Source organism: Sus scrofa, chromosome 8 (genome assembly GCF_000003025.6).
Source record: "Sus scrofa isolate TJ Tabasco breed Duroc chromosome 8, Sscrofa11.1, whole genome shotgun sequence".
Taxonomy (NCBI): domain Eukaryota; kingdom Metazoa; phylum Chordata; class Mammalia; order Artiodactyla; family Suidae; genus Sus; species Sus scrofa.
In genome coordinates this window covers 72,672,531-72,693,765 of record NC_010450.4, presented here as the reverse complement: position 1 = coordinate 72,693,765, position 21,235 = coordinate 72,672,531, and the positions used below count along the sequence as shown (strand labels likewise).

The following is a 21,235-nucleotide window of genomic DNA, read 5'->3' as shown; positions in this document are numbered from 1 at the left end:
TTTCATTATAGTACTTCTCTACTTTACTCATTTTATGAAAGATAAGTCAAAAATATAAATTGCAAAAAGTTGCTTTTTAGACAAGCAAATAATTTACTGCTGGGTAGAGATGGAAGTATTTTATAAATAGAGACTGTTTTCTGAAGTTTCAGAACGTTTTTTGAAGTCCTGGTAGTGTTCATTCTTGCCTAAGACTGGCTTACAACTTGTATCAGCAGATTGATATAAAATGTTATAGGCCAGTGAAATTTTTATCAGCCATCTATATAAAATATAAAGGTTTGGTAGAAAAAATTCACATTCAATCGAAAAGTAAGAGTGCTGTGTGTTAGCAACTACTCAGAGTCCTTATTGATTCCATTCATGTCACCAACCAAATATAACTTAAAATTTAGATCTGCCTCAAACGATATTCTTTGGCCAGCTGAGTGCATAAAAGAGTTATGAACCCATTTTCCCTTTCTATGTCCCTGTTTCTTCTCATTTGGCAATAGTTACTCTGATTTGTTTTACTGAATGTCATTTAGAGAAGACTTCAATTCTAAGCTTAAAAATAATGGAAAAAGAACTGATTCAAGACTTCAATTCTAAGCTTAAAAATAATGGAAAAAGAACTGATTTTAGCGAAGGGCTGAAGTTATTGAGCTAATAAAATTATAAAAAGAACTCTATAAAAGAAAAAAGAGAATAATGCTTGAATTTGGTGTTTTGTAAGATAGTTTTAATTGACGATCTTATTAGCAGACACGTAAGATATGTGCAACCTCTCAGGTCTGAGAATTTCAGGCCCTAGTTTGTGAGCAGAGAAGGGCTGCAAATCTTTGCATAAAAAGAATGATGATGATGGTCAGAGCCATATGTCAACTAGAATGCCATCCCTCTTTTATATGTGTTTTGTTCCACTGTTTTTAGCATAGCTTAGCTTATTCTACTTCCCTAGGACACATGGTGTTAATGTGAAACAAATTATTTCTCCTTTACAAGGGAGATAATGTTCTTTTGATTGCATATCTTGGATTGAAATAATTGAGAAGTGTTTTTGTTTAAATAAATGCTATAATGAAAATAAACCCTAGGAGATAGATAATTACCATTTAGTGAGCATTTCTAGAAACTCACCCAAACCACCACATAAGTGAATAGTGTGGCACAGAAGATTTTCTTTGCCTACCTAGAGTGTTGGAAAATGAAGTCGAATGTTAACCATTTACATTAGACTGTGGAAGTGGGGGAAGGGGCATTGAGATTACCTCCTATCTTCTACATTTTTTAGTTTATCAGAACAAAGGACATATCTCTAAATGCCTCCATGACTTGGTCTCTGTGCCTGTTTCTAAGCTAGTACAGAGAAAATCTGCTGTATGAAGAGTTACTCTCCCAGAAAGGACAGACTCTGAAGCTTAAGCGAGAATGTAAATAGCGTGGATATTCTGTAGCTTTGATGGCTTGTTCTGTACTGAAGAACACAGGAGAATCTGCTTATTCTCTTGCATAAATTTTCTGTTGCTGGAATAAAATGTTCACAGAAACTGTTTCCCCCAAGTGTTATAAGCTTGGAATTTGAAGGAATCTTCTTAGAAATGATATCATTCAGCTCCTTTATTTTATAACTGCAGTCCAGGGAACTTAGAACTTTCTCAGAGACACACAGAACTCAGTAGTAAAGAAGACTAAAAAAACCCCAGTGGCACACAAACCTTGAGGATTCTAGCCCAGTGGTTTTCAGAGTTTCCTTTAGAATTGGAACCCTTCCCTCACCCCCAATAAAATCTTATATATACACAATTCCAAAATACTAAGTAGAGTATTACCTTGTATTGTGTGTTTGGGGCAGAGGCCTATCAGATGCATTCTACTCAGCTTGGCCTCTTCCCTTTCATAATCTGTTTGTACATAGTTTGAAAACCACTCTCTCATTCTCTTGTATATGTATATAGTTATATTCTACAAACATTTATTAAGAATTCTGTGATCTAGGCACTGAGGACGTAGTGATTCTAGAAAAAAAAATTTTTTTTAAAGTCTCTGCTCCATGTAGTAGTCAGGTTATAATGAGGAAGATCGTTAATAACAAAACTTTGAAGAGTTTGGGACTTGGTCTCAGCAGTTCTCTGAAACTCTTGTGCCCCAAATCTGGGAGGCTCATGATTCATCAAGATTTAATTGTCTTTGCAAAGTTCACCTGTGTTCTGGTAGGAGCAGCAGGTTGACTGTCTTTGTAATTTGACTGTGACGGGCCATAGTAATATCAGATTTCTAGTTCTAGTCTAGGAAATTCTTGCATCAGATTGGTAAGATCATGCTGGAATTCTGACATGTTTCCCAGGTCCTGGTTTGAGAGGACTTCTAATGGTCCATCATAGACATATCTTGCTGTGAGGGGCCTACTATCACCTACTCTGCCTGTGTTCCCTCAGAACTTCAAAGTACAGTGAGTGTTCCTTGGTTTGAAAGGCAAGCTGCCTCTTGCCCCTCCTAGTCCCATCACCAACTGCTCCACTGCACTGTCCCCACCCCTCTTATCTCTTGTACTACCTGGTGGTTATGATTCTGGGATGGCTAATCCTGTCTTTGTTCTTAGCCCTTCTCTCACTGCTATGCTTCTGGGGCTCTACTCATGTTCTCCTCTTTCTGATGTGGTCCACCTCGATCATCTCAGGATCTTAACTTTACCCAGGTTAGTGTGGTCTTCCTAGTCCCTATCCAGGCACTGTAGTCTCAGTTGATGTTTCCTGCGCTGGGTATTTGTCATGCGTCATGCTGTCCTCTTAGGCCTCCTGAACAATTAGATCATGCTGTTCTGCTCTGTAACCTTTTAATGCTATTTACCCTTCTTCCTTGGTGAAATAAATTACAGTTTTCTTTGCTTTTTTAGCAAGGAATGATTATCATATTTGAATTTGGGGGAGATAGTCATGAAAAATAATGGATATTCTCTTGACACTCTAAGTTAGAACAAGTTCATTTCAAATCTTTCTGTAACAGTTTCATTAGAGGACATATCTGGTGTCTAAAGTTGCAATAATCCAGTATTTGTGCCTATTTTGTTTCCTCCACTGTATCTCAACGAGGGCCATGTTATTTTCTTACAGCAAATTCAGGTTATAGTAGAGTAGAAGAAATTGATTTGATGCATTACTTTAGCCAAAGGACTTAGGTGGAAGTACAGTTCATTAAATGGTATTGGTTTGCATAATCTTCAGTGTCTTTCTAGCTCCATTTTCTGCCAGTTGTCACCTCTAAAATGTAACTCCCTGTTTATTTACTACTTTAACAGAGAAAAATTATAGTGGCATAATACTTCTGTTTGAATACATATCTTTTTTTCAGGGTTGTGCTGTGATACTTTGCCCAATGACCAAGGCATTTTTACTTTTCTAGGCTACTAAATATCATTCATTTGTTAAAGAACACTTCATTAAATTAGGTACTTAAATTTTAAAAATAATTGTTATACTATAGCCTTCTTTTCACTTCCCAGTTCCTGTTTTCACTTCTGTTACCTCTCTTTTGTAGGCTTTTTGAAGAAGCCTGGTACCTGGCCTAGGGTACCGGTTGCCGTAAAGAACTTTGAAGCCTCATCTCGTGTGCTTTGTTCCACTGTTTTTAGCTTAGCTTAGCTCGTTTCTCTAGCCTACAGTTGCAAGCTTGATAGTTGGGGACCATCTTAAGTATTGTGTAATTTTTCTTTTCTTTCTAAAAGAGGAAGAGAAATTCTAATACTAGTTAATAGTATCTTGCCCATTTCAAACTAGGCAAGAATAGTGAACATAATAGATAATAAAAGTCATTTTCACGTATTGTTTCTGACACTTTCACACATTTTTACATTTGTACTGTTTCGTCTTCTTCTTCTTCTTTTTGGTTTTTTAGGGATGCACCCACGGCAAATGGAGTTTCCCAAGCTAAGGGTCCAGCCGAAGCTATAGCTGCTGGCCTATGCCAGAGCCATGGTAATGCTGGATCTGAGCCGCCTTTGTGACCTGCACCACAGCTCATGGCAACGCCGGATCCTTAACCCACTGAGCAAGGCCAGGGATCGAACCCTTGTCTTCATGGATGCTAGTTGGGTTCATTAACTGCCGAGCCACGATGGGAACTCCTACATTTGTGATGACTTACTCCTACATTTGTACTATGTGATGACTAACGGCAGCCTTTCCTCTTCCTTTCCACTGATACACTTTCCTGGGTAACAAGCAATGAAACTATTTAGAGATAAAGATAATTTTGCCATCAGCAGAAATAATTTTGCTGATAATTTTTGGCTTTTTAGGGCTGCACCTGTGACACATGGAAGTTCCCAGGCCAGGGGTCGAATCAGAACTACAGCTGCTGGCCTGTGCCACAGCAATGTGGGATCTGAGCCTCGTCCGTGACCTACACCAGAGCTCAGGGCAGCATCAGATCCCCAAGCCACTGAGCAAGACTAGGGATTGAACCCACATCCTCATGGATACTAGTCCATGAAGATTCACTTCTGCTGTGCCACAACGGGAACTCCAGCAAATATATTCTTGTAGTGCGTGTTATTTTCCTTTATTTTCTCTGTGGTATTGAAAACAGTCATGCTGTATGCTGCAAGTTTTAAAGTTATGAATAAGAATTGGTAAAGGAATGTCTAAAAATACCTATAGAATATAAGACTAGAAAGTGATCTCTGATAGTTAAATAGTCACGATAGGCTTCCTGGAGGTGAAAGGAATAGGTAATAGAATTTCAGCAGGTAGAAATAAGGTGAGCAGAGTACAGTGAGAAAGGGCAAGATTGGTGCAAAGGACAGAGCAGGCCCGTTTGGTGGGAATGTAGAGCACAAATTGGGATGTGCTAGCAACTAAGGCTGGTCACATTGTGGAGAGCCGACTTAATACCAAATTAAAGTGGTTCGATTCTTTCTGGTAGGTATTTGGGGTGCCGCTAAAGAAACCTGAATAGGGAGAACTGTATGTTGCTAGAGGAATTTTGACTAGCACTGTAATTGCTGGGAAAGTAAAGCAGAAACTAATTAGACTATCACAGATAAGATTTTGAAGGCCTTCCGTGTATAGTCATCGGTGCTGGAAACTTAGGGAATAAGAATGAATATGATACAATGCCTTGGGATCTTGTAGTTTATAGTATCAAAGCATAAATGTTAAATAGATTATTCTTATATAGTGTGGTAAGCATGATGACTGGTTGACACAAAAACATGACCCTGGAAAGGGCCTTAGGGGTGTCAAGGGTAGCTTTAGAAAGGACTGATAGCTGAACTATCCTGAAGGAAACTCCCAAATTAAACAGAAAATATCAGCAAAAACATTCTTTTCCATTATTGTCAAGTGTGCTATTTTCTACAAAAATAAAACTTGTCAAAGGTTATCATTTACTGTTTGAAAAACAAAATACTTAAGTAGTTCTAAATTCTTAGCCTTCTCCATCCCTTTAAATTTTTTCTTGTCTCTGACTTCTATAAATTTTTAATGGATTTTACGTTTATCTGTACCTTGGTCAACTTTTTTTTTTTTTTTTTTTTTTGGTCTTTTGGGGCTGCACCTGTGGTATGTGGACGTTCCCAGGCTAGGGGTGCAACTGGAGCTGTAGCTCCCGACATACACCACAACCACAGCAGCTCTGGATCCAAGCCGCATCTGCACTTTGCACCACAGCTCACAGTAATGCTGGATCCTTAACCCACTAAGTGAAGCAGGGATCGAACCCGCATCTTCATGGATACCAGTCGGTTCATTACTGCTGAGCCACAATGGGAATGCCTACCTTGGTCTTCTCAAGAGATTGGAAGAGGCAAAGAGAGTGGGGTGAAAGGCCTTCTATCTAGACAGGGGAGAGAGCTTAAAACAAGAGCAGAGAGCGGATATGTAGCAGTGAACAAGAGAGTAGTTTCCGCTGTCATGAAGATGTCCTGCATACAGTTGCACACACATAATTCAAGTTCCAAAAAGGTTTACATTAGAAATAGAGATTTGGACACAATTTCTAAGATGATGGGTAGGCTGGTGGGAATAGATGAGTGTGAGGTAAAAGATGTGGGGAAAGACATTTGGGGGGACAGAGGGCAGGGGGAGAAGAAGTGGCCAGCAGAGCTGATAGAGCAGCCTACACTGATCATCTTGTGCTTTCTTCCCCTGGTGCAGATGGAGAGCTCCCAGTTGATCCACTGTCGGGAGCTTGTGGCACATCACCTTTCTGCTCTGCAGTCTGCCCTGCCTCTAAACTCCGTTTATGTCTACCGTCCCCTCAAGCACACCCTGGTGACCTGTGACAAAGGAGTGTTCAGATTACATCCCTCCTCTGCCCCAGGCCCAGATTTCGCCAAGGACAAGAGCAAACCAGAAGTGCCAGTCAGAGGTACAGCAGCCTTCTACCATCACCTCCCAGCTGCCAGCGGGTGCAAGCTTACCTCTGCTAAACGCAAAGTGGAGGAAATGGAAGTGGATGACTTCTATGACGGGATCAAAAGGCTTTATAATGAAGATAACGCTGCAGAAAACGTGGGCTCTGTGTGTGGCGCCGATTTGTCAAGGCAGGAGGGACACGCTTCCCCTTGTCCACCTTTGCAGCCTGTTTCTGTCATGTAGCTTCAGTGTTACCTTCAAGTGCAAACTAAGGTAGCCTACTCTGGGAAAGGGAATGTGGGAAACCAGGAGAGGCTATATAAAGATGCATGTATACCTTATCAGGCTGATTCAGAATGAGCCAGAAAAAACCATTTACTTGTATGGCTAATTCTAATTCAATATTATGTAACCAGTTAAAGACCAAAAAAAGTGTAAAATTCAAGATCAAGAAAAAATTTTAAGTAAATCTTTGTAGCGTTCCACCCTTTTCTCTGTTAAAATGTAGATTACCCTGTCAGAAATTCACATTCAGTGTTTAAGTTCCAAAATTCCTAGCTAGCAAACCTTGTCCCAGAATCCTGATTTAATTCTCCTCTTGCTTTTGCTTGTGTCGTTTTTGAATACTTAATGAATTTTATGCATGTTGATCTATAGCCTGACTTCCACTGATGAGGAAACCTTCAAAATTTTTTAGCAATTTAGTGAACAGATTATTTCAGTGTTGACATTCATGTTTAATCCATGATTCAAATTAAAAACTAATCTGAAAAAGATACCTGAAAACTGCCCCATACAAATCAGAGGTGGTAACAGAAAAAGGACTTCCATCACCATGTTGATTTTCGTCTCCTTTCAATTTCTAGAGTTTAGAAACAAAATTATTTCATTTTTATCTTAAATTGAAGCTTAAAAGTGGCATGTGATTAGGACACTCTTAGATTTGTTGAAAGCATTTTTGACAATTGTATAAAAGCATTTGTGGTAAAGTTAATATGTCCAGGTGCTCACCAAAGAAACATGTAACAACTAAAATTAGATTTTTAAAAAAACTGATCACTCATTTATAATCAGTAGGACTGTCTAAATGTTGGGGCAGCTCTATGATTTGGGTCTGTAACATGTAATAACTGAATTCAGTCTCCTAGTTTATGTTAAGCTATTAGGATTTTCTGGATAAAAGTTCATCCCCCCGCCTCCCCAGCCTACCTGTATTTCTGTTAATGACTTCTGGATCCTGAGCCCCTGTGCAGTCTGAAGAAGGTATTGCAGTCAGAACCATGTACTGAAGATAAAAAGCCTCTGGTAGCAATAAAAGTTGTCCTTAACCTTTGTATCTCCTTTTTCTGCTTGTGAAGAAGTGCAAGTACTTGATTGGTTAGGCATTGCTATTTGAACTGTGGAAGACGACGAAAACCCTTATATGCTTGCAGAAGATGAAACACGAAGAGGGATTTAATTGTGATTGAGTTTAGGCTTGACTGAAATTTTTTTCCTTTATTATTTTCTAACCGGTGACTGTGATCTTCCACACAGTAAATTCTCATCCTTAGGAACCATGAAACCAGGCATAGACCCATATCTTAATAACTTGGTATTTTTAGCTCACTGGTTTTAGCAGACCAAGAGTGGGTTTATTTTTTTAAGCTCCGCCCAGAGCATGCAGAAACTCCCTGGCCGGGGATGGAACCCATGTCACAGCCCAATCCTTAACCCACTAAACCACCAGGGAACTCTTAAAGAAATCTTAGGATCCCATGTGGCTGTGGCTGTGGCTCTGGCGTAGGTTGGTGGCTACAGCTCCGATTGGATCCCTAGCCTTGGAACCTCCATATGCTGCGGGTATGGCCCTGGAAAGGGGAAAAACAAAACAAAACAAAAAACTTAGGAGTTGGCAACCTACTACTTATGACCTCATAGTCCAATCAAATGGGAGACATCTATTTACATTTAAGTGCAGGGAGTGGAAGGAATATAAAAGAATGAATTTGAGGTAAAGAGCACATGAGGCTTTGCAGCTACATGTTAAAAAAAAAAAAAATTCCATTTACCCTAATGTTCATCTGGTTCTGTTAATTCTCCTGCATTGTGGGACCTCCAGTAAGTGACACTGAGCTCTGCTTCCCCTACCCCCACTTAACAAATGAACTTTTTTGTCATATAGAAAGCTAGGGATGAAATTGAATCTAGAGTCAGAGTATTTCATTTGTGGTGAAGTTGCTACAGATTGTATAGAAGTTAGAAATGATATTTTAAGGAGTTCCCATCGTGGCTCATTGGAAACCAACTCAACTAGTATCCTTGATGAAGCGGTTCAATCCCTGGCCTCACTCAGTGAGTTAGGGATCTGGCTGTGGCTGTGGCTGTGGTGTAGGCTGGCAGCTGCAGCTCCAATTCAGCCCCTAGCCTGGGAGCTTCCATATGCTATGGATGTGACCCTAAAAAGACAGTAAAAATAGTAACATTTTAACTTCTTGATCCTGAGGCTAAGCTAAAATTGATGGTAAATAAGTTTGAAAAAAAGTTTTGTTTTCATGGGAAACTGAATTGGAATGGTTGCACTGCTAGGTCCCATGCCTTGAAACATAAACTATAGTTCAGTTAAATGCCAGAACCTTGGAGACTAGAACCTCCTGAGCAGGCTTTCAGTTATATCTCTCTGCCACTGTCCCCAAGACCTGAGTTACCATGAGCTCTTGGAGAACTTTGGTTCTCTAGGGCCTGAACTCACGGGACTGAAGCAGAAAAAAGCAAAACATTCTCAATAGCATGAATCTTTTCATGAGTATTCTTACTGTTATAGTAGATCCTATGTTACCTGAAACGATTCTTTCTCATTGGTCTGCCCCAAGATACATGTCTTAAAGCTTCTCACCACATCACAACTATGCTCTTCCAACTTGGAAACTTGAACTGAGAGATCGCAATCGCCTGGTGCCTCTTGGTGGTTAGAAGACCTATCATTCCATGAAGGCTCAGCAAAGGCAAAGGATAAACTTGATGGGATAAGTTAGTTATTCTCTAATCCTCCACTCAACAGAAATGTAAGTGCATGTTCTAGCTTTCCACGATCATACCAAGACTGGCCAAATATTTCATTCTCTTTGAAGAACTATGAAGCTGGTTACCTGTGAGAACCGAGTATCTTTTTCTACAGACAGTGGCAGCGGTGGGGGGTGGGGGGGCAGGTGTTGCTGGAAAGAAGCATGCTCTCAAATGCCAATTAAAAAGACTGACCTAAATGATGTGCCAGAAATGTTCCTGACATCTGCCTTTGGCTCTGAAGGAAGCTAGAGCGTAGCTCCTCACTCAGCTAAACTGATGAGAATCTGAGCCTACATTTCTGCTGGGTTAAGACAAGGATGTCTGTTTCCTAAGAATATTTCTTTTCTCCTGTATTGTTAGAACCAACACATAATGTGTATCCTCTCTATTCTCTTTACATATCTGGATTTTCAAGATTGCTAATTCATTCATTCTGGAGTTCCTGAAACAAGAAAATTGGTTGTCCTTGAGCTTTAGTGCCCAAAGCTTCACAATAGTCTTTCGCTTACAGTGTGATTAAGCCACTGATGCTCAGCCGACATAATGGGGAGTCCTGTTATCTTCATCCTTAAGGTAGTTTGTACATTTTCAACTGGAAAGGGAAGAGAATGAGCCACATGTCCCCACAACCATCCTGGGAGATAGCAGGTTAAGGATTAGAGAATCGTCCAATGCCACATAGGTAAGAATTTTTAGCAAGGTTCAACTTTTAAATATAAAAGATAAAGCTTTGAGAGATCATTAAGTTTTGTCTAACATGTAATTGTTACTCCTAAAGCCGCCAAAATTCGTCTAATTTGTCTTAACCTCTTAACAGAATGTCTCCTGTGCCCATGAATAGGTTTTGAGCTTTGGCCACTAGATGGCGCTTTTAGGAAAATATCTTTTTAAGTTTCTGGGAGAAATTAGGCTTACTGTGTGGGGATGAGCAGCTGAGCACTCACCTCTTGTTGCTAAGCAGTAAATGTGCCAGCATCGTTTGCAGACTCAAGTTCCTACCACTTAAGGCACAGGCGGCCTGCGCCTGTGGACTGAGGGAGAATTAGCAGGATCTGCCATGGTTTGGGACAGATGTGTGGCGAGGTATGTCTCATTCCAAAACAAGTGTCACAGATGAAAAATCCTAATGTTTGTGAGTTGTGCAAAATAACCTAGAATTATAATTGAGAAACCTGAAAACAGCCAAGTCCCAAAAGCTTGTGCTTTCATTTTAAGTCGGATTTGACTGATCATTAGGACAGTAGTATGAAGTACAGGCTGGCCTCAAGGAGTTAAAAGGAAAGCTTTTCCTCACCATATCGATGATTTTACAGACCCTCCTCTATTTATGACAGGGTTACATCCCAAAAAACTCAGAAAATATCCTTGAGTTGAAAATGCATTTAATGCACCTCATCTGCTAAACATTGTCAGGCGGCCTATGTTAAACGTGCTCAGGGCATTTACATTACATTAGTTGGACAAAATCATCTAACAGCCTCTTCTATAGTAAAGTGTCAGATATCTTCTAGAATTTATTCAAGTGAAAAACAGAACGGTTCTAAGTGTATCAGCTGTTTACCCTCATGACTGCAGGGCTGACTGGGAGCTGCAGCTCGCTGCCATTGCCCAGCAAAACCAGAGTATCCATACTGCATACTGCTAGCTCAAGAAAGGAGCCAAATTCAGAATTACAGTTTCTACTGAATGTGTGTCACTTTCACATTATAATAAAGTCAAAAAACCCCAAGTCAAACTATCTTACATCAGAGACGATCTGTAGTGACGCTGATGATGGAAGACGTATGTGTAATAGACATAACTCTCCCTGGGCCACCTCTTACTGAAAAGTCGTCATTTGAGGGAAGCAATTACATCTTAGTGATTCGAGAATGGCACACAACTTTGGTTTTTTAAGTTTTCAGGAGCTTCTGAGTTAAGGCTGAACCTCTCCTTTTCTCAACTCGTAAAAAGTACAACCTTGGCAGCAGGTCAGATACCAAAACTGTTGGCCTTATTGAGGGATACAACCAAGCAGGTCAGTGGGAAAGCATAGGCTCAATGAACTGGTTTCTCATTTCTCAGAAGCAGCTGATTTTGTCAGGCAAGAGGACACTCCAAAAGGGTGACCTTAAGAAAGAAATCACTGAAAAGCAATGGGGGCTGGGGGTGGGCTTTGCTCTCCACAATTCAGTAACTCAGCGGGGCTTCCCTTTTCTTTTACTCCACAAATGTGCTGTGCACGAGGCACACAGAGAGATGAGTGCAACTCGTAGTGACTGACTGCATGCCCAGCACCTGGGCCTGGTGCACTATAGAGAAAAAAAAAAGTATTCGGAGACAGGACGGGGTAGGGAAGACGGATGGGTTTAAAGAGCAGACAGAGCGAGAACTGCAACTCTTCAGAGGTTTAAAAGCACTGTGCCCAGAAGACAAGGTGAAGCAGGCAGTTCTTTGTAGAACATTCTCTTGCATCCCCCTTACACATTTTTTGCTGGGACAGGGACCAACCTTGTAATAACCTCTGTCTCCTCTGATCCGGGTGCCAGGATTTTGAAAGGAAGTTTCCATGGTGGACTGAAACGCCATTCAACTCCCAACACTACAAATAACTGATTTGAGGAAGATGTGAAATCTGCCCTCTGTACCTCTCACAATGTTCCACTAACGACCAAAAAATCTCATTGATATACAGCTACCTGTCAGGATAGGAAGGTTGGAGAGGGAGGTGAGTGGATACCGAGGCTCACAATTCAACATGTTCAATCTCAACTCCACCCTGAGGGTGCCTGCCAGCTGCTCGCTAGAGACTGATCTGAAAGCCAGACGGTATCAGCCACAAGAACTAAATACCATGGTCTTCAGGATTCAAGGACAAGGATGCTCAAAGGGAGCCGCACTGCCAACACTGTCCGTCTCCAGAGCGGAATGAGGACAGTCATCTGCAAAGCAAAAGGTCTTGCATAGAAATGTCATTTAAATACAGCAAAAATTATGTATTTAGTTGTTCAGGTATGCACAACTGTTTACCCAAAAGTTGGGCCAATGATAGGCAGAAAAATAACCAAAATAAGGAAGAATATATGGCCAAGCATATAGGGAAGATGACAATTTTACGTAGCCCAGCTCAGCACATACTAAATCTTTCTTTTTCACATGTGCTCTGCCAGTCTTTGGACAACACCATCCAGAATACACTTTGAACAGTAAGGCAGAGGCTGTACCTGAAGTCAACTAAGATTTTTTTTTTTTTTAAGATTGTATAAAAAATAAAAAGCCTGCTATTAATGGTAATTGCTTTAGATGGCTCTGCTCTCCCTGTTTTTCAACAATCTAGCTTGGGATAAGCAAATAGTTGCTACTGGTGATAGTCAGCCCTGGGATGCTTCCGTACCTCTTAGTGGGTCAGTCAGGAGAACCTGAGAACCTACTGGCTTTATCAACAGGAAGAAAAGGAACCTCCTGAAGTAAAATGCCAAATCAGCAGAGGACAGCAGCGTACTGGACCAGCGGTGTCCGCGGTCCACTTTCCCTGGAGAACTACATGAATGGCCAGCACCCTCACCCGCTCCCATCAGGACGATTATTGTTTTTGTTTTTTCCATTTCTTGGGCCGCTACCACGGCATATGGAGGTTCCCAGACTAGGGGTTGAATCGGAGCTGTAGCCGCCGGCCTACACCACAGCCACAGCAACGTGGGATCCGGGCCGAGTCTGCAACCTACACCACAGCTCACAGCAACGCCGGATCGTTAACCCACTGAGCGAGGCCAGGGATCAAACCCGCAACCTCATGGTTCCTAGTCGGATTCGTTAACCACTGAGCCACGATGGGAACTCCAGGACGATTATTGTTACACCTCCTCCAACCTGAGGACCAAAAAGGGAATAGCAGCAATGAACTACACATTTCTCTACTTAAAAAAAACCTAACATGATCTTTAAATATGCCTTAAAAAATCTTTACAATCTGATGCAGAATTTGTTTTTAAAATGAGTGCTAGGATAAAGGCGATATTAAAAATAAGGAGTTCAAGAATAAACCCAATTACTCTACTTAGTAATTACAGTGGTTTTCACACAATAGGATGTTTCACTTACAAAACTGACAGCATGTCCAGCCTTAGCATCAGTTAAGGACTTGATGTCCATCCATCCACCCCCTAAACCATTGACCACATCCCTAGCTGATTTCTCTCCTTGGAAACCATAGAGTACCAGGGAAGGGAAGGCTCTGACATTTCCATCACTTAATGGCTCAGATGAACCTGACTTTACTGCACTTAACAAGGTGTCTTTCAAAGCCTCTTGCCAGCATGCTCATTCAGTTGCTCTAAATAACCTCTTTCCAAGAATTAAATGATTCAAGAGGCAGGGACTGTTGCTTCATTATTTCACCTTTCAACAGCAGTATACGTTACCATTCTTTTTTTTTTTTCTTTTTGTCTTTTCTAAGGCTGCTCCTCGGCATATGGAGGTTCCCAGGCTGGGGTCTACTCTGAGCTGTAGCCGCCAGCCTACGCCAGAGGCACAGCAACGCCAGATCTGAGCCTTGTCTGCGACCCACACCACAGCTCACAGCAACGCTGGATCCTCAACCCACTGAGCGAGGCCAGGGATCGACCCCACAAACGCATGGTTCCTAGTCGGATTCGTTAACCACTGCACCCCAACGGGAACTCCAATGTTACCATTCTTAAATAGAAGGGATTAACCAACTGCAACTCAGGCCACCAATATCTCCCTACTCTGGGGCTGAAAAAATGATGGAAGGAAGCAAAGACTACCGACAAGTAATGAAATTAAAAGGTAACTTAGAATGTATGTTCATGCTCTAAAATAGACATGAGTTTGAAAATTGCTTGTTGACTATGAAAACTGCCCCTAAATGGTGACTGCTAATAAAATTATGGAGTCATGAGTCTAGCCCATACCAAATGAGTCAGCATTAGAAGCCACAAACTCAACTGGCAGAAGTGTGTGTGTGTGTGTGTTTGTGTTTGCATGTGGGTGCATTTTAAGTGATCTCCAGCAGATCTTTTTTTGTAGACACAGCGGAGAGAGCCACGTGGTGACTGGCAAATGTGGGTCAGAACCATCATTAATGCTGCTGCTGTCTGGCACAGGATATGGACTTGGGGGTTTGTTTCCCACGGCCCAGGACGCAGGAACCCTGGACATAAGGTAAAGAGGAGCTTCTCAATAAATAAAAAGGCAGGGATGGTCCAGAAACTTATTTTCAATTACCTTTAAGTATAAATTGAGTCCCAGAGGCAGAAAGTCGCCTACCCAACACGGGCACATTTTAAACATGATTGAGTCACTTGTAGGTCAAAATCCTCTGACAGCACAGGGATTTTTGTGTTGTTGCTGTATCTGAGATGCGGACAGCATCGTAAACAGAATTCTATAGCTTGAACTTCACTTAAATTTCCCCTTGAGCTTACAACTGGCATAATTTTGATACCAAAACCAAGTTGGAATAACCAATACATAAAAGAGAACTAAGTAGAAAAAAATTTTTTTTTCAAAATAGAATCCCAAGCTCAGAAAACTTATATGAGGGGTGCAGGTAACAACGAGTCAAATTAAACAACGGTGCCTGAATTTACAGGCAGGAGGCCCACTTCTCTCTCTCAAGAGGCAGACGGTCAGCTGAAAAATAGAAACATTGTATCAATAGAACACTCCAAATTTTAAAATTGCAGTCATCTTTGTTCATGCAGTATCAAATTAAAAAAAAAAAAATCCCAAACTTCGAGATAACCCATAAAACTAACAAAAGGAAGGAAAATTGTTGCCTAGATCTTATGACCTGATTGACGATTGAGGGTCCTGGTGGGGCTGTTGAGAATGTTGCTCATGGGACCGAGAGGCCTGGAGTTAACATGAGATCAAGTTTGTGGACCCTCAGATTAGGGTCCGCGCTGGCTTCAGTCCATGAGGTCTTGGGTCAGCAGCTTCAAGAACATGACAGCCACGCGAGAGGATCCCCACACATGGCTACCTGGGGTTTTGGCCCAAGTTCTCTGTTTCACTCAATCTCCTTTTAAGTGGTATTACTGGTATTACTGGTTTGGGTGGTGATAAGTCTCTTTAGTATTAGCCACCACTATAGGCAGTGGTCTGTAAACAGACATGGACAAACAGCAGTGCCGTATGTGACCCAGACTTTAAAAGAACGGGCGGGAGGCGATGGTGGAAAGGAGGTAACTCTTCCCCAACACGTGTCAACAGACAGCTCCTGCTCTTCTAATGCTCTATGTCCATTAGGAGAGAGTAGGGCTTGTCAACAGGACGCTTACAGAAAGAAGAAGCTACAGAAGAGAAAAAAGAAAGGTTCAGGTTCAAATTTTGATTCTTAAAAGGCTTAAAAAAGATTAAAAAAAAAAAAAAAAAAGGAGCGTCTCTACAACAAACTGTGAAGGAACCGCAGTGTGTCAGTAAAGAGGTGACTCTCAGGAGCCCAGCTCGGGGTGGGGGTGGGGGGCAGTGGCGGTGGCACGGGTACCAGAGGCCGGGGAAGAGGATGCCCCAGCTGGGCCGGGGCCGTGGGGCGCTCATCAGGGTAGGAGGGGAAGGGAACGGGGTGGGGAGGAGGGAGGGTGGCAGAGATGGGATGTGCGGTGCAGACACGACGTGGCAAGCGTTCGGGCGGAACTGGTGCTGCCCAGGTGGTAACGTGTGAAGTCCAGACAAAGGCAGGAAAGCACGAGACTCTTTCATCCCTCTTTCTTTTATCCAACAGAGGAAGCATGTGTACATTTGCATATCAAACGGTGACTAAAAAGAACTCACAAAAGGGCACACAGTGTTTGGGTAAAAATATATTTCCCCCCGGGGGTAACGTCTTGGCACTAGTGCTAAATGCATAGATGGCCTGGCCGCCATGCTCCTGCCTTAACAGACACCACATCACCGGGGACGTCCGTAAGGGATTACTGTCACACTTCCAAACAGGATACGCTTCACATCGATACAATTATTTTAGTTTTTTAAAAAAAAGACACGTGTCTAACATGCAGTTTACATAGATGACAATTCGGCATTAACACTGAAGGTAGATTATACAACAGTTTAAAAAACACATTGGTTATTTTCAAACAGCAAAATGACAATGAGCTACAACTACAGTTTAAGGCATATCAGCATAGTTTCAAATGAACAGAGAGACAAAGTTCTAATGCTGTTCACAGCTTCATCTTCGATTTATTTTAAAAACTCCCTTCATACTGCCATATGCTCTAGACTTTGTATGCCACCACTTCCCCTAAAGAGTCACCATCTAGGTTTCCTGTCCCCAGAACCAAGACTTCTGGAAGCTGAGACTCGACCACCTCAGACACTTGGAAATGGCAAAGCAAAGGGACCTGAACGGATGGCTTTGGGAGGACCACACAGAGACAGTATGACGTGGGCTGGTGACAGCTGAAAAACCCGACTCAACAGTTTGCGTGTGAAACACGTATGGACATGTCCGGAGGGAGGAAACTGAGTCTGCCTGTTGGAGATGCACAAGACAGCAAGAGTGAGTGTTATTGCTGGGGGACCACAAAGCAGAGACGGAAGGAAGGTAACAGAAACCTGCGCCCAGCAGTGTGATAAATGTTCTCCTGGCTGAGGTGGCCTTTCTGGAGGAAACCTTGACCAATGAATACAGGGCCTAAGCTGGGAAAACACAGTCTCTGAGCTGCCAATAAATTTTCAAAAATGCGTCTCCACCACATTCTCACTGCGCTTACACCTGTCACGGGTAGCTAAGGTCCCGAAGCAGCGAAAAGATGGTCTTTATGTGTTTCAACAAAAGATGTGGAGAGAGGCCAGCAAGAGCTATCTGGCAAAAAAAAAAAAAAAAAAAAAAAAAAAAAAAAAAAAAAGAAAGAAAGAAAAGAAGAAGAAAAAGGTGATCCTCAGCAGTACTTAGCACAAAGGAAAGACCATTAAACCAAGGTCACCTAAAGATTTCGCAGTCATAAAGGCAGCCTAGCATAAAAGAAAAAATTTCCTCTTCATTTTTTTTTTTTTTTCCAGTGAAAGGGAGTAGTTTCTTATTCTAGCTTTACCAAGAACCCACTGTGACAGCCAATGAACCCACATCGCTGGGCAGAACACAGACTGGGGTTAGTCATTTCTGATTCCCAGTCTGGAATCAAGGAAGTAAAAGCTATCTGTTTCTTGTGAAAAAGATACAAATGTGGGCCATTTGAAATGCATGTGGGGTTTTGGTGGGGTTTTTTGTTTTTGTAAACGAAGGCTACGCAAACCACTATCTCCCTACCCACCTTTCCCAATGGTTTCCCTAATTTAAAAAAAGTCAAAAATACCTCAAAGGTTTCTTACTTCTTACTTACATGCCAAGGCGGAAAGCATATCCAATTAGATTGGAGGGTATCATTTATTCCGTGCAGAGCCAAGGACTGCTGTGAAAAAAGGCATAGGTACAGAAAGAAAAGAGGCAGCAATAACAAACCAAACAGGCGGAGGAGCAGGGGCAGAAAGAAGTTCAGAAGCAACTCTTTTTTTTTTTTAAGCTTCTATATGTTTCCTTTGACGTTTTATTCCCTGACTCTCCAGATGATTTATTTTTCTGCGAAAAATTGAATGGGGGGAAAAAAATCAATCCAATCAATCAACAATCTTGGAATCAAAAAGTCAGCTGGATGCCTCCTGCGGCTAGGCTCACTTGAAAAGGGCTTTTGTGATGCATGGAAAATGACAACTGCATTTTTAGAATTTAGAAGTTATTTTCTGTTACAAGGCACAAAATGCTCACACAAGCAGTGGTTGGCGCAAGCATACAACACAAGCGTTCAAGCTTCTGTCTGGTGCAGAGCATCCGAGCAAATTCAGCCCATGGTTAGAATCAGCATGCTATCTCATATCTGGCTGCTTCATTGCTAGCTTCAGACTAAAATCATTTAAAAAAAACAAAAACAAAAACAGAAGCAAAAACAAAAGCAATGCTCCAGTAGCTCCTAAGCCCGTCTGTACACCACTATTGTCGCTTCTGGCTTAGTTTCCATCGAAGCTTAGTCTGGGCTTCCACGGAACTGATCTCTTACTTGGCCTAATTAGGCCAAAATCAGTTCATGGAAGACCATGCTTTCTTTCCCCTAAGTGTGGTCAAGGATGAAGAGAAGGGGGAAAAGACTCTCTATGGGAATCAACCAGAGACTCATTCATTTAAAAAAAAAAAAAAAAAAAAAAGTGTGTGTGTGTGTGTGCAGTGTATTCTATCCTATTTACTTGATGTCTGATTAGTGAAAGCCAAAAGGAAAATGCAGAGGTGATGCATTGGATTCATGAGAAATGTTAATTCTTTCGAGTAAGAAACGGGAGGCTACGAAGAGAGGAAGCTCGGGGGGGAAACATCCAGAGGATGGAAGACCAGCCTGACGGAAGGCAGAGCCTGGAGAGGAGAGCAGGTGCGCCTCCCACAGCAGCGCCGAGCGGTCCAGGTCCTGCCTACGGCTCCGTCTCCACCCTCGCCCACAGGCCACGGGTGGAGCACCAGGGGGAGCACGTCTCGGCGAGGAAAAAGGTGAGGGAATTCCTGCAAGACAACTGCGCGTGCAAGAGCAGCGGTCCTATGTCTTCGTCCCTTTGCTGGCAGACATCCAAAGCAAACCGTGCAGGGAAAGGGGACCGGAAGGTCCAGGGCTGCGCTCTTGACTCACGGGCGTGTGTCATGCCCTCCCCGGTTCTACCTCAGCATGACAAGGTCCCCTCTCACTTTCTATGTGAAGTCTCTCTGGACATGTTCTTCCCATACTTATTGAAAAATGTTATTAGAAGCACCAATATCCGGGAATCAGTCATTAGCACCCCCGCCCCGCCCCGCCCCGCCTCAGCCTGTGGCTTTGGGCGCGTTTGCAGAAGACTGGGTACATTGCAAGGAGTGAGCGGGTTGTGGAAAGCCCTCCGAGCCTTGGTAGAGGATGCTTCTCCTAAGCAAGGGAATAACAATCCGGCCTTGCAGATGGCACTCTGGGAGAGGGTCAAAGTGGCCCTGATAAAAGCCAACGGAGTCATCGTTTTCTTTTTACAACCCAACTTGGCCAGGAATTGGGGGGGGGGTTCAGACCCATTTTGAAAGCCATAAGTGGAGACCGTCTGAACAGACCCACAAGCCAATAATGTTATTACAGTAATTAAAAAAAAAAAAATCCAAGGCCAGCTTATTCCCCATTCTGCCTACAGACAAAGCTGCCTTGGTCTGGGCCAGGTGTGGCGAAGAGACAGAGGGGGCCGAGGGCCTTTGCCATCATGGGGATGAATCATCAAGAAAAGCAAGCTGCTGTCATGGCTATTCGGCTGCTGAGGCGGCAACAGGTTTTCCTCCTTCCCGCTTTCCAAAGCAACATACAAGGAACAGAACAGGCATGCTTCCTGCCGCCACTTGGGACAGGCATAACAGGCAAATCATTTGCTTTCCAGAAACAAAGTCCCGCTGCACACAGCTTTTCCTGTTATTCTCTTGTTCTACCATTTTCCACCACCCAAAAACAGTCAGCAACATGAGTTAATAGTTATATGGTGTCTGGGGAAAGGGGGAAAAAAAAAAAAAACTAAGAATAAAACCAAACTAAAAGGACACAGATGGCAGAGATACGATATTACTGCAAAAGCAGGTGAATGCGGACCATCCTTTGGCTTGCCAGGCTTTATGTGAAGCTTGCACTGCAAGTTAAAAAACAAAACAAAAAAGTTAGAAATAATAATAAACTAAAAAGAAAGAAAATTAGGAGCGCCAGCACCAGCATTTGGTGATGGTGAATGCTCATGCAATGATTATGGAACTGACAGAAATTAAAACCAAAAATTTGAGTAAGCTATTCTACACGACAAGCAAAAGCAAAATCTCAATACCGAATTAGAGAACACACAGTTAGTTTCCATTTGCATGTAATTCAGAATTCACGAGTTGACTTCTTGAAACCACTATATGTTCTGGCAGAACGATGTGCTGTTGGGAGTTTCATTCAAATGACACAAAACCATTATCTATCAGATTTGGGCATCACATCGGTACTGAATAGGAGCTGCGTCTTCCACTTCTGAGCTGCTGGAGTCAGAGAATAAATATGCCAGAAATGTCTTTGAACAATTAACTGGGCAACTGGGATACAGTGGATGGAGGACATGCTATTGATCTACTTGGGAGGGGGAGAAAAAGAAAGGCCAATCATTACAGGGTCACGGCTGCCGCAGGGCCAGGAGACTGCCCCCCGCTCAGGTACCAAGCGGCACCAGATCCCCAGGTCCACAGGTCTCAATTGAGGCAAGTCCAAAACATGCAACTTCATTCCTTAGCAAGAATCAAACTATTTTGTAACAAAGAGCAAAGATGAGTAGATGAATGGGTACACTGTAGTTATCAGATGGCAGGTCCAGTTTTAAAATGATAGGTTTTAAAACTTCCCTTTGGAATGGATGCATCTTAGCCAGCAAAGTGCCTGCTGGCAGCTGTGCAAAGCTCTCAGAGCAGGTGAAGGCCGTCTACGGAGCAACTTACCCTCGGGCAGTCCCACCACTGAGGTGTAGCCGCAAACAAGGAAAGTGACTTGGTGGCCAGAGATGGCAGGAGGTGGGGGTCCAGCTAATGGCAGGGCCAGGGTTAGTTCTACCTTGTCTGTAATCTTAGGAAAGCTTATGTGTTCTCATGCCACTACAGGTCAGGGAGAAGTGCAAAGCCTTACCTACGTTAAAGAGGGAGCGTGTCATTAGCATAGAGAAAACAGAATTGGAAACTGTTAGAAAAACGGAGGTAAGCTCTGAGGTGGAAAAATAGACAGCAGGTGAATACACAAGCATCCCTCTCTTCATTTTCTCCCTTGCCCTTGAACAGAGCCAGCTCCTAAGCGGCGTGTATGGCA

The 21,235-nt window shown here is 42.5% G+C and overlaps 2 protein-coding genes across 16 annotated transcripts in view; one reads left to right on the top strand and one right to left on the bottom strand.

Annotated features, from left to right (window-relative positions):
* Positions 1-7,671, top strand: part of CCNI (cyclin I) — a 33,213-nt gene extending 25,542 nt beyond the window's left edge. The window contains exon 7 of one of the 2 annotated variants that reach the window (XM_003129097.6): positions 6,135-7,671. In XM_003129097.6, the coding sequence (XP_003129145.1) occupies positions 6,135-6,578 (444 nt within the window). In that variant the 3' untranslated portion in view covers positions 6,579-7,671. The remainder of the gene's footprint in view (positions 1-6,134) is intronic. The other variant, XM_021101478.1, reaches the window with a different exon arrangement.
* The window catches only part of SEPT11 (septin 11), a 135,533-nt gene continuing 128,890 nt past the window's right edge, over positions 14,593-21,235 (bottom strand). For 3 of the 14 annotated variants that reach the window (XM_021101474.1, XM_021101469.1, XM_021101477.1), the window contains one exon: positions 16,171-17,779. In XM_021101474.1, coding sequence (XP_020957133.1) covers positions 17,755-17,779 — 25 coding nt within the window. In that variant the 3' untranslated portion in view covers positions 16,171-17,754. Of the gene's footprint in view, positions 20,040-21,235 lie in introns of all 14 variants that reach the window. The other 11 variants (XM_005666786.3, XM_021101473.1, XM_021101476.1 and 8 more) reach the window with 9 other exon arrangements.